Below are 18,509 nucleotides of genomic sequence, written 5' to 3'. Positions count from 1 at the left end.
AAATATGGGGCCTGATAAGTATGACGAGGCGAGATCCAACAAGTAACCAGCAAGACTAAATAAGAGCTATGGCAACAAGCAAAGCAGCAAGCAAGGCAATACCCGACACCTTCTGAAGCCGCATCTAAATACCATGAGGCAAATGCTACCAGGTGCCTGAAGAAAGCGCAGTCTTCCAGCAAATCCGAGAGGACTGTGGAAATAGAATGGCGTCAACAGCAGGCAAAATCACAGAACATGGCAGACACAGTATCAAGATGCCCATATGATTCTTGAATAAAACTTTGGGTACTTACTCTATGCCCCAAAGTGATACATGCATACTTTTGTTTTCTTTGCTCATGCTTCTAATTCAATAGGCATCCCAAAGGGGGGACTGTTACTTCCAGACATGGTGAGCCTTTTAAACATGAGAGAACCCTTGCGACTTAGTTCTGCCTTCATTACTGTGTCCGATGCTTATGAGCTTGATGCAGTGGCGGTAGCAGTTTACAAGCCGTGTCTGGCTCAGCTTGAATGCCATGGACATGATGGCCATGCCAGAAATGGTGAAAAGTGAGGTGAGCATGAAAAAATTGGGATGATGAGGCACAATGTCTCCAAAACCAATAGTGGTGAGAGTGATAAAACAGAAGTAGTAAGGGTCAAATCCCTTCATTTGTGTCTCCCACACTGGCAGAATCAAACCTCCAAGAAAAATGTATGTAAACACTATACAAAGAATAAGCACGAATGGAACATCCAACGTTTCCATAGTATCTCCTATTCCTGTGAAGTCCCAAATGGCAAATCCTTTGGGCAATGGTGGCATTTGATTCAGTTCTGGGCAAGACAGGCTCCTGAGCAAGGGGCCCTTTCGGAGGAGATTCTCTTTGGCAAGAATCTTCTCAAAGATGTCTCTATTTTTTTGGAGCTGCATGGAATTGGACTTCTCATTCACTTGACATTGCAACGCTTCCCGGATGTTGAGTCGTTCGTGAATGTTGAGTCGTTCATGGAGCACAATGTCATGGCTGAAAACAGTGGTACCATCTTCCAAGGTCCGATGGTTCGACTCCCTTGATTTCTTGTGAGCCCTCAGCTTGGACCACCTGTGTGACTGCAGGACTTTGAAGAAGGCGTGAATATGAACATATGCTTTGGTCAGCAGCTTAGCAAGGTAATCTCCAATATCAAGCATGACTAAAAGCATGAGCGGAATGCCCACCATTGCGTACAAGACACACAACACCTTACCAGGTAGGGTGACCGGGTAGATGGCCCCATAGCCTGTGAAGGAAGTGGAACAAAATTAACACTTAGATACACTCACCAGGAACACAAAAACATACAGTACTGTACATTGCAAACATGTACAAAAGAAAAAATCATTATTATTATTATTCTTATAATACGCATGTACACTAAGGCAGAAGATAGCTTCGGCATTTTAATGTGCAGTGAAAGTGTAACTGGTGCAAAGTATGAGGCCGTGTACACTGGTTGGTTGTTGTTTGTTTGTTTAATGTTCTAATTGCCGCTATATAAAAAACATTTTTGCCTTTGAAGGTTTGTACAGCCCTGTATCTTCACAGTTCAAAAGGTGATGGCCATGGTAAGAGAGGTCCTTAAAGTGGAAGTCGACGCAAACATTTTTTTTTCAAGATTATGTTCTATGCAAGCCCACTAGTTGAAATAGGGCATTCTGATAAATATTGCGTTTGTGGAATAAGTGTTAATCCACTCGTTTTTAGCCATCTCTGGGGGAGGCCATTTTGTCTTCCGTCGACTGAAAATGACATCACAGCCGCGATTGGTCGTTGTGATCAGTTGTGATGTGATTTTCAGTCGACAAGAGGACAAAATGGCCGCCCCCAGAGATGGCTAAAAACGAGTGCATTTTGCTGTTTAACTTAAAATTCCACTTATATTCCATATTCCATTTGGGTTGACTTCCGCTTTAACTCATTCTATTCCAATGACATATCTATATGTTCTTTAACCGTTTTATCTGCGGCTGCACAGCCTGCATACCACACTGAGATGCAGTATATGAGGAAGCTCCATAAATGTCTCCAGCAGCTCCCTTTCCGCACGTCTCCTCTTGAGCACTCTCATAAAGTGAATTATCAGTCGAAAAATGCTGACTGATCCCAATAAACTGATTTCAAACATCCACTTTCATATGGGAGTCAATTATCTACTTGAAAGAGTGTACAGAAATGATGTGTGGTGTGGCTTTGACCACATGATGCAGTTTGTGAAGAGCTAAAATATGTTCAAAACAATAACACCGGAAGGAAATGTGAATTTAACCCCGAACAAGCTCTCTCAGCTTTTTGTGGTAATGTAAAAGCATTTTCCTGTCCTGTTTGAGCTACGGGCCATAAGCCATTAGCTGAGTCAGGAGCGTGCAGAGGGGGGGCCAACTGGGCAGCGGCCACAGGCATCCACCTTGGGCATACAGATTGGTTTATACTCACGAACTGGAAGTGTTTTATTATTCTGGTTATTATAATTTCATACTGAAGTATGTTTCAATACCTGCCCGCATCTCCCTCGTGTTGCTAAATAAGACACATTAGAAACAGTTCGCTGTATGATGCTTTGTGGGTCTATACCACTACAAACTATTATCACAATAATACAAATATTGTCAGATTTAGATGTCAATCAATACTGAATATTAAATGTATGCCAGGCACTTTGTAAGTTCTCTTCATTGCTTTGTAACCGAGTCACTGAATTAGGTTTGCTATTTTTGTTGATTTCTATATATAAAAATAAGATACCGTATTTTCCGGACTATAAGCCGCAACTTTTTTCCTAGATTTTGAGCCATGCGGCTTATAGTCCAGTGCGGCTATTCTGTGGATTTTTCTTCCACCGCTTGGGGCGCTGTAACCGGAATGACAGTACAATTCAATACATTTCCCATTGACTAGATGTGACTGCAGGTGGAGGAGTTCAACAGGCGAGGGCGCCGTAGACTGGGTTATTGCATTAAGTGCTGTAATGCTTTGATTCTATGTTTTCCTAGAGGTCCTTGAAGTGCACATGAATGCGATTGGCGTTCTGTTGTTTCGATGTGAAATGCTATTGTTGATTTAGCACGTCGTGTGTTAGATTGGCTGACTTTATTACCATAAAACAAGACAGGTGCATATGTAGAATGTAGTAGAGCCATAGATGGTGGAGTCTGGTGGACATTAGCTGACAAACTGGAGCGGCAGTCGGCAGTGAAATGAAGATAAGTACTGTTGGTTCTCTTCTGTTTTAATCAGCAACTTTGCTGCAGTGTTCAAAGGCACTGTTAGGAAAGAATCTGGTCAGGTACATACATGTACATTTGCATGTTTATAATTGTTCTGTAAATGCAGAAAATATAAACGTTTTCAACACAATAAGTACGGCTTATATAAAGGTGCGTCTTATAGCCCAGAAAATACGATAGGTCATTCATTTGAATCTTGTGCCTTGTTCTCATCTGGACAAACACTGCTAATTGCAGATACACTGTTGTCAGACTAACACAAACACAGCAGTCCAATATTTATTTTGTCTATGGAAAGGTAAGTATTTTGCTAAAGCTCTTTGGCCCTCATTAGATTTACTAAAATGTGTAAATTCAATTGCATCTACATGACGAACTTTACTGAACAAGCTATCCCTCCTATTACCTTGATTAGGTTTCTCATGCTGTGGAGACCATCTGTCTCTTCTCAGATATTCCAACCATGCGAATGCAGCTGCCTCTAACTTATGAGAGGTACTGGTGCCAAGTTTTTTTTGGGATCACAGCTTGTCTTCTCTTTTTCCTATACCAAACGTGTGCACTATTATTTACTGTATCAATCCCTTGTGTATAGTATCACAGTATTCATTCCTCATTAAATTCATTCAGAAATAAAATGGAATTTTAATCAATAACTTTGTCTATTTTACTTAAACAATACCTTATTAGGCCTTGCATAACCTGCATTAGTATTCACTTGGATTAATTTGTGTTTTTCAAAGTCTTTAAAGGCAACCGCTGACAGATGTTTCTGAACACTGCTGTCATATTCCTGTAATTATCAAATGTATATTTTAATCGTGCGGAAAATATGGCCCTGAAAGCCAAGGTTCGAAATATATATTTTTTCTTCGCAGATCAGTTTGTGAATCTTAATTTGATGAGCAACTTTTTAACTTTGTGGAACATTTTCAATTTTTTTTGCAGGAAGCAATGGTTTTATTAAACAATAAAATGACAATATAATGAATGAACATTTTTTGGAGCGGGGAAAAAAAATAGTACCCACCTATATATATATATATATATATATATATATCTATATATATATATATATATATATATATATATCAGTGATTCCGACTGCAAACGTATATATATATATATATATATATATATATATATCAGTGATTCCGACTGCAAACGTATATATATATATATATATATATATATATATATATGTATATATATATATATATATATGTATATATATATATATATATATATGTATATATATGTATATATATATATATATGTATATATATATATATATGTATATATATATGTATATATATATATATATATATATATATATATATATATATATATATATATTACTGTACTAAAATGTATTTTATAACGATTCCATTATGTACTCTATGCAGAACTACAAAAAGAAATAAGAGTATAAAAAAACCCTTGAAAAACAACCAAAAAAAACAAAACAAAAAACAACATCCTGATAACTTTTGGATTGTTAAGATTGGCAAGGAGAAAATACAAAGTTCCTCTGCTTTGAGCAGCTGATCCATGTTTCCAGATACAATTCCCTTTCCTGCTGTCCCTCATTTTCTTCACTATTCCTTCCTATCCCTCGTTCTGTAAGCTCTTACTGGCTGGAACTTGGCTCGTGCAAGTCAGTAACTACTTGACAATTAGTAATTGACAATATTTAACTTCTTTCAAATGAACATGCAAACGGCTCCCAATACACAGCACTACTTTTGATGGTCAGTGTTTGACTCAGTTTTGCTCTTCAATATTTAATAATGAGGTGCAAAATAGTCATTTTGATGCGAAAAGAGCGAAATCGCTTATTTTGAGCCTTGCTTAACCTAACAGTGTTTAAAGTGTCTACTACTTTAATATTAACCAGAGTTCACTTATTGTTGTATTCAAATGCTAAAACTTACTTTAAATGACAATTTCCATTCTTACCTGTTGGAAAAGTTTCAAAATTCTAACAGATTAAAGCAGCACTGGGCAGGAATACGACCATAATACAAATTTTCACAACTCTTTTAATGAAACATTGACAAGTAGTTGAATGGGACTTTTGTCTACAGTTCATATAAATAAATCTACACTGCCTTGTTCAAATTCAAGGTGTTTGTGATATATAGAAATGAGACAATGAGAGAAATTAGTTCCAAACCTTTCGTGGTCTATAACCTTTACAACTTGACTGATTTAAAAAACAAAAAAAAACAAAAAAAAAACTAATAGAAAGAAAAAAAATAGATAAAAAACCTTTTTCAGAGAGAGGAAGTAAAAATGGTGCGGCTTGGCTCAGTGATAGAGTGCGCTATAAGTGACAGCACATTTACCCTTCAGCCCATTTAAAAATAAACAACTGGCGTAATGCGGTGGCTGGTTGAACAAGTGTGCACACCATCTTATAACTGGGAATGTGGCTATGTTCAGAATTAACTTTTTGATTCAAAAAATTGATTCAAACTCAGGTTAAATGGGAGTCAGGACAGACCTGTCACCAATTTAACTGTCTCTGGTTAACCCCAAACAAAATTCAGCTGTTCTTGTAGGCTTTTCCAGAATTGTTCGCTGAGCACAAGCAGTCACCCACGTGCTGACCGGTTTTCCGAATCTGAGCCGTGATTGGTCGTTGTAAGCAGTTGTAATGTCATTTTCAGTCGACAGAAGACAAAATGGCCGCCCCCGGAGATGGCTAAAAACATGTGGATTAACACTTATTCCACAAACACAATATTTATCAGAATGCCCTTTTTCAACGAGTGGGCTTGCATAGAACATAATCTTGAAAAAAAAAAATGTTTGCGTCGACTTCCGCTTTAAGGACCTCTCCTACCATGGCCATCACCTTTTGAACTGTGAAGATACAGGGCTGTACAAACCTTCAAAGGCAAAAATGTTTTTTCTATAGCGGCAATTAGAACATTAAACAAACAAACAACAACCAACCAGTGTACACGGCCTCATACTTTTTTTTTTTTTTTTAGTGGGGTTGCATAGAACATATATTCTTGAAAAAAAAAAAAAGGTTTGCGTTGACTTCCCCTTTTAACACCCACAATTGAGTTGTGGCCACATTAATGATGAGCAACGTTTTGGAAGTGATTTATCTGGGTCTCATTTAGCACGTGTAACGAAAACCTGTCATTTGAACATGGGTGTGTTGACTTTATCCACTGCGGTACGAGGACAGGTGAAATAGACAGAGAAAAGGCTTTACAAAAAGTAAATCTAACCAAGGAAGAGGAGTCAATCAACCCAGAAGTCAAACAGTTAGTCAACAGTCCAAACAGGATTACGACAGTAGGCAAGACCCAAAAATGGAGTCCATGCTCACCAGCAGGCTTAATGGCAGAATTTAAGGAATGCTGTTATTGATTTTACACTTAAGACATATGCTTACTGCTTGAACAAACAAAATGTCTGCTTTTAAAATTAACAGTTATGTCTCGTGGTGTAGTTTAGACATGACTGGTCCGTGCACACATTATTCAGAAGTTTACAGTTACAGTTACAATAATTGTTACAAAATGCAATGGGCCTTTAAAAAAAATATATATATATATATATTTTATTTATTTATATTTGAAATGTGTTTATTTAGATGTTATTGACATTATGTGAGTCAAAGCAATTTGTAAACATGGCATTGCAGTATATAGTTAATTATTGTAAAGTTAATTGGTCAAGACAGAAAAGGAATTCATTTGAATTAAATTACTCAAATTTTTTACTCGAACAGATTGTGTGTGCTGTTTAGTGGATGTGTCAATTGTGAATAACGAAGATTGTAAACGTTTTACTAAACTGCGTGTTAAGTGGTATCTGGGAAACTGTCCCAAAATGCTGATATTATATGATATATATATATATATGATATTATTTCCAATAGCGCAATGTCCTCCGTGTTGTGCCCAACTCGTATTTGAGAATTTTGCCTATATAGAGGCCACAGTTGCTCTTGGGATTATTATTGCAGCCTGATCCAAATGCTTTGTCATGATTCTATTTTTGAGCACTCAGGTCTTGCTGTTCATACGTGTGAGCTTTTCAAAATGGACTGCGACTGACTTTAACATGAGATGATTCTGATCAAGGGCTCCTCATAAAGATAATCAACCTGCACAAAGTTGGACGCATAGAATTTTTCAAAAATATCACAATGGGATGGGTATAAACAATGGGATGGGTATCAACAGGGGTAACAAAGATTATTTGATGTAAGATACTGCCAAGTATTTAGTTGGTTTGCCATTGTCCAACTAGGACTCAGCTTTCAAATTTTGGATAGATAATTGTAACCCACTTGGGGATATATTGGAGTTTGCCATGTCCGCTGCTGAGATGTTGGGGTGTTCGAGTTTGTGTGTTCTTAATGGTACTTCAAATCTTTTATTTTAAATAATAACTAGAGAATGCAATTTCAGGAGAAATTGAGTATGAAGGCGAAGTAAGCTGATTGGAAACCGTGGAATGCGTTGGAATGAAGTTGAATGAAGTTGAATGACCTTGAAAAAAAATCAGAAGGGAAACAAGAAAGGAGGAAGTAAGGAAACAATGAAAGAAGGAAGTCAGGTGAAAAAAGAAGGAAAACAAAGAATGATGGAATCAAAGGAAGGGAGGAAGCAAGGAACCAAGATAGCAAGGAAAACAAGCAAGAAAGAAAACAAAGAATACAAAATAGTAGAAAGGAAAGGATGAGGCGAAGAAATGAGGAAGAAAGGACACTAGGAAGCAAGGAAGGAAGGAAACTGGGGATAAAAAATCGGGGTGTCCCAATACTTTTGAACAACATGGCCGCTTCATTAGGGACACTTGGGGATGAAAAATTGGGGTGTCCCAATACTTTTGAACAATATGCCGCTTCATTAGGGACACCTGGGGATGAAAAATCGGGGTGTCCCAATACTTTTGAACAACATGGCCGCTTCATTAGGGACACCTGGGGATGAAAAATCGGGGTGTCCCAATACTTTTGAACAACATGGCCGCTTCCTTAGGAACACATGAGGATGAAAATTCTGAGTGTCCCAATACTTTTGAACAACATACCCAAGATGGCTGCTGCACTGGGGAGACCTTGGGGTGAGTTTCCCCAGTCTAGCTAATGTCCCTGCCCAAAATTGGGAAGGTGTAAATGTGAAAAGTTAAATGTTTCAATGGAAATGAATGGCCAATAGTTGAATTTTTGTGGTTTTTTTTAAATATATTTATTTTTTTACCATATTTATTTATCTATTAAGTTTACCATGTCACCCAACTCACAAAAAACAAAACACACAAAAAACAATAAGAATAAAATATACAAAGTAAAAAAAGTGTACAGTATATCAAGGTATACATACTATATATATTGTACTTATGCAGATTTCCCCATTAAACATAAATTACAAACATTGCAATACTGTATATACACAAAATGAACAAATACCTAAAGAAAAAAAAAGTAAAATACTTATTTGCTAAAGTCCACTAATCCATCGGATGATGAAAATAGAAAAATATTTAGGGGTTTACTATATTTTCAGATGTTCTAAAATTGGTTTCCATACATTATAAAACTTTTGGGCATTGCCTGATATTTCATATCTTAACTTTTTTATATGCAGCACTCCTATAAATTCCCTAAGACAGGTTTCAAACTGAGGTGGAACATCTGATTTCCATCATTTTAAAATACACCTTTTAGCTATCACCATGCCAAAGGCAACCACAGAAGTCACATCATGACCCAATTTTTGCAACGCATCCGAAAAACCAAGAAGAGCCATCACAGGATCAGGGGTCAATAGTCGTCTTGAATGCAAGGCAGTACCATTTAAATATTGAAAACCAAAAACCTTGGACTCTTGAGCTGAACCAAAATTGATGTGCCAACGTACCATCCATTTTTTTACATCTTTCACATAGAGGTGATGTTTGTGGGAACATTTTATTTAACCTCACTTTTGAATAGTGTAACCTGAAAACAACTTTATACTGAGTTAACTGAAGCCTCGAGTTGACAGAACATTGATGAATGTCATTCAGTGCTGCTCTCCATACATCATCTCTGATTATCATATTAAGATCCTCTTCCCATTTTTTTAATTCATAATGTAGAACTATCACAATTACTAAGAAAGACTTTTACCAATGATGAAATTAAGCTTTTGGATTCTGGATTCCCCAGTAAAATTTTCCAAAGGGAGGAAATTAAATGACGGAATATTGTGTCTAACATAATTCCTTAACTGTAAAAATCTAAAAAAAAGACTTCTGGGCAAGTGATATTTTATTTGTAATTGTTCAAATGAACAGAATTTTTTATTAATATACAAATTTAGCAACGGCTCTATACCCATCTGACTCCATTTCCTAAAAACAGCATCCGTAAATGAAGGAGGGAAGGCATGATTATGCCACAAAGGAGCATGTACAGCTGTATTAGCGAGGTCACAAAAAACTTCGGATCTGCAACCAGATTGTCTGAGAATTAGTAATAATAAAATGCTCTCCTCTCTGAGAAGACAATGGCCTAGGTGATGAAAAAAGAATTGCACGGAGAGAAGTTTTGGAAACTAAACTATGTTCTATTCTCAGCCATGAGGGAATATTATCCAATGGATTTGCCAATATACCATAACTCTAATATTACTCTAATTTTGTGGGGTTTTTTGTGAATGAGTTGAATGTGTGGAAAGTAGGAATTTGGGGGGTGTTGAAAAGCTGAATGTGAGCTGAATGAGTTGAATGACTTGAATTTGTGGAAATTGGAACGGTGTAAATGCAAAAAGTTAAATCTGCAAATGGAAATGAATGGTGAATAGTGGAATTTTTGTGAGTTTTTAAGGGTGAATGAGTTGGATGTGTGGGAATTAGGAATTTTGTGGGTGTTGAAAAGCTGAATGTGAGCTGAATGAGTTGAATGACTTGAATTTGTGGAATTTGGAATGGTGTAAATGTGAAAAGTTAAATGTGCCAATGGAAATGAATGGTGAATAGTTTAATTTTTGTGAAATTTTTAAGGGTGAATGAGTTGAATGTGTGGGAAATAGGAATTTGTTTGGAATTTTCACAAATTATTGACCAAACAAAAGTGTTGAAAAAACAGCTTGCTGTATTTAATGCTGCAGCTCTAATAGTTGAACAAAAATGCTGTTTTTGGGGTCTCCTGAAAAGTGACGATCTTGGAGGTACGAGGATTCCGCGTGACGCCAGGGATATGTTGTTGCCCAACTGTTATTGTACATATACAAACTGCATTGCAAACAATTGGAGGTTGCCAAATGAGAAACACTCTAGTTGTCCTTGACCATAGATGCAAAAGTAATCATATTAGGCTGGTTAATCAATGCTTATTTATTCATTTGTAAAGGAATCACCATGCACTCACCAACCGTTGTGAAGACTGTGCACACGAAGAACATGGAGCCAAAGAAGGTCCAGCTGTCAGGTTGTTGGAGCCATATGGTCTGAAAACCATCTTTCATTTTATACTCCACTTCGTCCACTATGTTTTGGTGGGTGTACGATGGGTTATCTTGAGTTGGAAGAAAAGAGTTAAGATCAACTGGTTGTGGGGGATAACCCATGAGCAAAGCCTTGATTAGAACAGGAAAAGTTAGTTAATATACAGTTAAGTTTGAATCAAGATTAGAGGAATGTAAATGATCAAATAAAGTCAATGAATTAGAATGCAATTCCAGCATTATCTGTCAAACGTACTGGTTAGATTCTGGACACGCCGAATAATGTGTCCTAAGAAGTCATGGTATTCCTCTTTGGCGGGGGGTGCTCTCCCTTCAACACACTGGAACAAAAGTGCGCCTAGCGCTGCATAAACGACCAGAGACAGGCACAGCATTATATGAGGAAGGAGCTTCCAAAACCACTCTGTGCACGCCTTGAGGTTGCTGATGGGGCTCATTGCTTGATTGTCAGATTTCATTTTCTCCCTCCTCAACTGTCCTCTTCCCCTTCCACCGTTGCAGAGCTCCGACATTGGCGCGGGAAGCGCCCTTCTTGGCTTGATGCTCCACAAATGTGCTCTGGGTCTTCTCGGTGCGTGCGCACACCCCCCCCCCCACACAAAGACACACACACACACACAAAAATCATTCTACACGCACATTACTAACACACAACACTGACGCTCCCCGGGGAGGTCCACTATATACAGTACTTAAGTGTATTGCTGCCTGCGGTGAAGTTAGTGAATGGCAGATATGGCTTGACCACTTAAGCCTAATATGGGAATACACTGAAAAAAACATCCTACAATTGTAGACCTACATACAAGTAGATGTACGCCGTTTTTTTTTCAGATTTACATTATTCATTGAAAAAGTAAGGTAAATGTTAAATCATACCCTATCTTGTAATGTAATCAACTGAAAATGTATCTGCACCTTTGTCAGGACGAGCACCAATATCTAATGGGTTCTTCTTTGGCTCTTCATGCACATCCCCACCACAGAATATTCTAGAAATGGGCTCGTATGTGTAATCATATCAACAAAATGGAAGAAAAAGTAGACATTTCAAAAATGTGAGACTGCATCTAAGATAAGTTGTAAGAATACATCATCATAAATCATTGACGGTGTGCTGCAAAGGGGGTGACATCAGTGCTAATGCTTAGTAAACACGATCTTCAAAGCTACTGTATGAGACATCACGTTTACATCATTGTCTTTGTGTGTGATGTACCTTTTTTTTTTTTAACACAATGTCATGTTGATACTGTATAATCCTGATCCATGGTACTGCATATTTGGTGCATGGTAACGTAACACATATTTACACCTACGTTGGTAAGTGTCTATCACTAACTTAAACCAACAGAGTAGTCAAGTCATTACTTCCAAAAATATCTGTATTAAGAATTACTGATGGTGTATGCTTGCCGGATTACGGTGTGGGCAGTGGGGGTTAGTTTCCACAGTTTACAGTTCCCTATAATCCTGAACTGGATAAGCGGTAGCATAAATCTAAAACAATTCAATGAAAAATCAAATGGATGAAGGTAACCAAGTGTGCCTTCTGCCCTGTGATGACATATTCTTACGGCGCTGCGCAAACCAGTTAATTGGGTAACGTTTGTACCCTGGAACCTTGTGCATTGAGATCGATGTAAACTAAGGACCCCCACCCCCATAATTGATAGTTAGCAATTCAGTCGATTGTGTGAAATTGATTGCTGATTAACCGTGTGTTGAATCAAGGGAAACAAAATAGAATTCACACAGTTCCTCTGGGAAAAAAAATTCTGCTCAATCCGTCACTTATATTAAAACAGGAGTTCAGAACATTCCACCCATCCATCCATTTTCAATAGCAATTCATCTCAATAGGGTCATGGGTGTGCTTGAGCCTATCGCAGATCTATAGTATATATTTTCAGCTTTCACATGACCCTCAATACGCTACAGGCAATGAATCAGGGGCGGAGCCAGAACGTGGCTGATGGGTGCGCCTGGAAAAATCATCTTCTGTGTGCTGCTAGGAGCGATCGCATAGTGATGTCACGCTGCGTGTGCGAGCCCGGTCACTGTCGTATAGTGATGGGCATAACAATTCTTTTAAGTGAACTGAATCATTAGAATCAGTTCATCAAAAAGAATCGTTCAAAAGAATCGTTCAAAACAATCGTTCAAAAGAATCGTTCACCGAATCATTCAGCCCCGCATCCTGAAATCACTGATTCCTGCAGCGACACGTTAACTCACTGAATCGTTGGTGAACGGGAAATGACATCACTGATTCCCGCAGCAACCCGTTCACTCACCGAATCGTTGGTGAACGGGAAATGACATCACTGATTCCTTCGTGAAGGCCAATAGCGTGGCAGTTTGTTCAGTAAATCCCGCTTACATCTGACGTTGGCTGCTGATTGGTCGATCGCGAAGATTGACAACATGCGCGTGGTTGAGCTTAAATGAACTGATAAAAGAAGAAATCACTTAAGGAAGTGATCCATTCACTCATGTTCGCTGAAAATATTTGTTTTTTTTGAACGAATCGTTCGCGAACGACCCAACACTATTGTTGTACTCCATGTGGCTGAGGTAAGATACACGCTTCGCTCTCTCCCGATCCGCACTAATTGATGTGGTAGAGCTCGGTATTCCGACAAATGGGTCGTGCTGTGGTCATTAGTGCTGCTATTGGAGATACTCTGGGTGATTTTGGGCATTTGCTGTAGTCGCGGGGAGACATTTGGAGCCGTTGTCCATCGCGGACTAAGCTAATACTGCTAACGCCGATTAGCACACGCCTTACTCGTATTGTTTGTGATCTCCAGGGGAGCCAGTAGGGCTGTAAATGCACGTCAGTCCCACGCGTCATTATATGTACCCAGGTGGACTAATAATACACCACGTGAGACCCTGTCTGAGTCTACTTGACCAACGAACAGAACACAACGCAGAGAACCGGTTACACAAGTTCCTCATTTTCGTCCAATAGGTCATATGGTTTCAATAGTACTTAATAGGAAAGATGTCAAAGAAAGGATTTCAGCAATGCAGGAGGGTTATAAACTATTTTTGATATAGGTCAGAACAGGCTCAGTAAAAGATCTTTTAAACATAACACAAAATATTAAAGTCCCTTTGCACAGGTGGGTAATCCAGGTTCAGGAAGTAAAAACCCTGCCACAGTTTGGCTTTAGCCACAGGTGCTTCTACTCAACCGGCAGGTAAACGAGCTCAATTGATTAGAAGCACCTGTGGCTAAAGCTAAACTGTGGCAGGCTTTTTACTTTCTGGACCTGGATTACCCACCTCTGTCCCTTTGAAAGCACCATGGGTAACAGGTGCTGTGGAAGATCTATATTTAGGGGGCAAGAAAGAACAAGATAACAACAAGGACCAGTTTTAGCTAAGGCAAAAAAAAAAAAAAAAAAATCTGAAAACAAAGGCTTGATTTGAACAACTACAACCAAGGTATTATTGAATTAACTTTTATGCATTTCCGCTGAATTTCTGCACTAACAGCTTAAACATGATGGTGATTTGTTTTTGTGGGTGGTGTTTTGGTTTGGACTAGCACTTTGTGAAACAGCCATCCTAAGCACTAATGGCTATTTAAGTGACTTTGTATTGATTGTTTTATGACTTACTTTTGACTAGCACTACAGTATATAGTGTCCGAACAGTATATTTCCGGATCTCCATTATATTCCCGTGTCATTCTGTCCCTCCCGAACTTCATTATAGCCCTATACCCACGTAAAACAGTATAACTGTTTCCCCTCAGCCCAGAACTATTTGAAACCACATTAAAGGTAGAGTTTTCAGTGTAAAAAAAAAAAAGACAAAAAACTAAAGTTGTCTCTATGACCTAACTGTAGGATATTAAAATGCTCTTTTGAAAAAGTGTTCCTCTCTGGCCCTATTCTATTCCTCTAATTTAATGTTTAATTATTATTGCGTACAAGCAGTCATGCACTGTCGCACGCACTCAGTCTGCAGCTACTGCTGTACAGCGCCATCGTGCTGATAGTTGTTTTGGCTATTTATTGAAATGTGGTTAGGAACAAAAGTTAAACAGAAGGAAATGGACACCCCTCAAGACAAATCAAGGGTAAACATTTGTAATTTAGATTTTCTATGCGGCTGTGTTGCTGTGCCTTGAAACCACCGCCAAAGTTGTCATTCTCAATGTTGTCTGGTACGTTGAACACCTCTTTTCTATTTTTAATTGAGATCGCTCATAGCCCCCAACACAATGCAGTGACCCGGTCTGACGTTACACTCCGCGCTACCTGTCACTGCGATGGTCAACCGCGGCAACATTACATTATTACAAAAAAAAATGTTTGACCACAAGAGTCCCCGTGGGTTTATAAAACCCACCAACACTACGTCACCTATGCCACTGAGTCTGAGGTTCACTCTGCAGAATTTTGCTCATGACCAAAGTTAGTTTATGGCAGAGATTTTTAAGAGAAATGGAAATGACGAAATGGCTTCTTCTAAAATGTAAACTTGATATTTAAGCCCCTTACAAGGCCTTTGGTGGCCATTTTCTGTATCATCAGATTCTGGAAATATGGCACGTCTTCCCAGCCTTCCATTTCATATAGTGCTTATCCTGCTTATGAATAAAAAATACAATTTGAAATGAAAGAGATTAGATCACCAGTCAATCACAGGGCTGACTGACACTTATGGGTACGTTGACAAGTCTGATGTCTTGGTTTGAGGCTTGGTTTGTTCAATTACTTTTTTGCTCCATCCCTTTTCTATAGTGCCTTTTCTCAGTCGGAATGCAGTTTGACCCCGCTGAGTTTGGGCGATGAGGTGGCTTACACATTGGACTGGTCACCAGTCAATTGCAGCAATTGGCTAACTGGATTTTGGAGTGTAGATAGGATGTGATCTAATAGATGTTGTAGATGAGGTCCTCTTAGTCTCTTTGCATGTTTGTTCTGATGATATTCTTTAAATAAACCGAGATCCAACAAGGTCTAAGGTGTCTCTTATTTTGTTGCCAACATCCTTGCATACACTGCCACGATTATCACGCTTCGTAAATTCCATTGGTTAGGGCAATTCCCAGTACACTGTGATTATCACAATTTATGTTAAACACTGAAATGGAATGTGTAAATCTGTAAATGTATGCAGTATATACGTGGAATATGAATGATAGATTGTTAAAACGTTTGTTGTCAACAGCCTTTGTCTGCTTACCATCAGGGTTTTTTTCGGGTTTTTTTTTTGGGCTGGCATACCCGTTAACACAAACACCTGTCACCGTGCTCTGGACTCCACTCATCTCACATTGGGCATGTGACATTATAACTCGGCAGCTAGTCAGAGAAATAAATGGACCGCATGCCTCAGACAACAATTTGAAAGGCAAGCAGTGTAGTGCCAGCTGTGATGGTGGCAATGTGACTAAGTGGGGGATAATAAGGGGACCGTATGGAGGTCAAGTGCTCCAATGCTCAAGTAGGTCGAAATCCAGCATAGGGCTACCTTAAAATGTGTTTTGTTTTCCCCTTAATTGAGAACTGTTGTTGTGATTTGGGCTAAACAAATAAAAGTGGATTTGATTTTATTTGACTTAGAAAACATCCATAACTGAACAGTATGGACAGGTGACAATGTTTTTTTTTTTTTTTTTGGGTTCTGCCATCAGAACTACATCCAGTTTTCTTTGGGTGGGCAGAGCGTGTGTTGAGCCTCTTTTCTTTTTCAGGATCACAACTGGAAGGGAGTTCAATTTGGGGAGGGAAACTAAACAAAACGGCTAACAAGCAGGACATGACATGAACCGCAAGAAAAGAAGACATGAAACAAAACTAAATATAATCTAAACAAAAATCTAGATCATGCCGGTAGATCATGAGAGTAATGTGAAAAACTAGGACAACTAGAGAACACAAGCCATGAGCAAAAGGGACACTAAGAAAATGAAGGCCTCTTCACGCTCCTGCGTGCGCGCGGGCGACAACGGTTGCATTGCATCATGTGACTGACGTGTTGTGCTGCGCCAAAGTAAAGACACCAACCGGAATTGGCCAGAGAAGGCAGCGGAAATTCCACCCTGTGACGTCTTTGCCAATATCAGCTGTAGCGACACCTTCCGACCTGGAGTGAAATTGCAACACATGTTCAAAACAACGCTTGTGGGTTGCGCGCCAGTATAAAGGCAAACTGTGGGCAGCATTGCTGCAATGACGTGCGAGGGGACGTCGCCCGCGTCAGCACTGTATAAAGAAGCCTTTAAGAGGGCTGACAGGCTGAGGGTGGTCGGCAAGCAGACGTCCATGTGCTCGGTGACGCCATGCACTTTCCGCTCGGTCCTTTCGTGGTCGGTTCGTACCAGTCGCTGTGTCCTGAACTGTGATGGGTGACATGCTCAGGGAAAGTTTAATGTGCATGTATTCATGAAAATAAAAGATGATCCTTTGTTTTCTTTTTTAATTACTCTGTGAAGAAACAGTAACATACGCTCATATACTGAAATTACCATTACCCAAACTTATGCTACTATCATAGACTGCAATCCAAAATAAAGTAATATACTGCTAAAACACGGTAACAAAGTAATCCATAATATGGTAGTATACTGTTGAAAACAAATGACAGTAGATGCACTGTGAATTAATTTACTGTTATTTTACAGTGAAGTTCTTTACAGTAGTGTTTTTCAAACTTTTTTGTGTCAAGGCACATTTATTTCATTGAAAAAATCCTGCGGCACACCACCAGCTGAAATTGTGAAAAAAAAAAGCTTATTTTAACAATATAAATGGGATATATTGTTTAGATAAGGATTTTTGAACATTGAAGAACTACGTTATATTATCATTATTGCCTGGCTATCAAAAAACTAAATTAGTCACTGAGATGGGAAAAGCAGGGCTCTGTCTGACAGAGCTGATGAATCCAAGATGGAAGCCATTACTGCAGGTTGTTGGTGTTTATTTGACTCTTCATTAGATACTTCGGACTGTACAATGAATCAAAACAAAGTTGCAGCGTTGGACAAAGGATGGTAAAAACTAGCGGTCAACAGAAATATCTGCACCCTGCCTTCATACACTATACCAAGCAAACAAACATTTCCAGGTAGACAGGTGGTATTAATTAGGCAATCACTCCACCCCAGTGACACACCCCAACACACTTAGCTCCGCCCACACACACACACCCCCACACACACACACACAAAGACACCTCTTATCCATAGCAACATGCAAGAAACATCCCTGCCTCTACAATAATGTCTTGAATAGGAATTAAATAAACACAAAGAGAAAAGTATTTTATAATGTTTCATATTGATACTTACTCAGTGTGAAATAGAGGCCTGTTGGGATAAACATGCGTCACTAATTCGCTTGTCTCTAAACGAATACAATTAGTACCTGCTGCTGCCACCTGCTGGTGTGAATGAGTACTACAATGTAGTAAAGACAGGATTCCGCTGCCAGGCGCTAGACCGCACAGGCACACGAATTAGATAATATCCCACGGCACACCTGACACCAGTGTGCCGCGCACACAGTTTGGAAAACACTGGTTTAGATACAGTGCAATGGATATTTGTAGCCTGGAATTTTTTTGTATGGATGGCATACATATATGTCCATATGTGTCCATATATGTATGTATATGTCCAAATTTCGCGTCCACCAATTTTTTGTGATCGACTTGGTGGACTTTTTTCATGTACTTATTTTAACCAAATCTTGACAGAGGCATACTCATTCGTTTCTAACTTTTGGCACACAGGTGTGCCGCGG

At 38.9% G+C, this 18,509-nt stretch overlaps 1 protein-coding gene across 1 annotated transcript; it reads right to left on the bottom strand.

Annotated features, from left to right (window-relative positions):
- Positions 1-403: 403 nt before the first annotated feature.
- Positions 404-11,351, bottom strand: kcnk18 (potassium channel, subfamily K, member 18). Its single transcript, XM_086045740.1, has 4 exons — positions 11,335-11,351; positions 10,973-11,301; positions 10,641-10,787; positions 404-1,269 (listed from the first exon to the last, which is right to left on the bottom strand). The coding sequence occupies exons 2-4, from the start codon at positions 11,247-11,249 to the stop codon at positions 404-406; spliced, it is 1,290 nt and encodes a 429-aa protein (XP_085901866.1). The 5' UTR covers positions 11,250-11,301; positions 11,335-11,351.
- Positions 11,352-18,509: the final 7,158 nt, after the last annotated feature.

This window comes from Filicampus tigris, chromosome 11, assembly GCF_054856515.1.
Source record: "Filicampus tigris isolate MCC_2025a chromosome 11, RoL_Ftig_1.0, whole genome shotgun sequence".
Taxonomy (NCBI): domain Eukaryota; kingdom Metazoa; phylum Chordata; class Actinopteri; order Syngnathiformes; family Syngnathidae; genus Filicampus; species Filicampus tigris.
This window is presented reverse-complemented; position numbering and strand designations above follow the sequence as displayed.

What these genes read in the sequence shown, in the direction of transcription:
- kcnk18 (XM_086045740.1), bottom strand. Translation starts at nt 11,249, where the DNA reads ATGTCGGAGCTCTGCAACGGTGGAAGGGGAAGAGGACAGTTGAGGAGG. An exon ending in GCGTGTCCAGAATCTAACCA is followed by an intron (nt 10,788 to 10,972) that starts GTACGTTTGACA and finishes TTCCAACTCAAG; the next exon opens with ATAACCCATCGTACACCCAC. An exon ending in CACAGTCTTCACAACGGTTG is followed by an intron (nt 1,270 to 10,640) that starts GTGAGTGCATGG and finishes CTTCCTTCACAG; the next exon opens with GCTATGGGGCCATCTACCCG.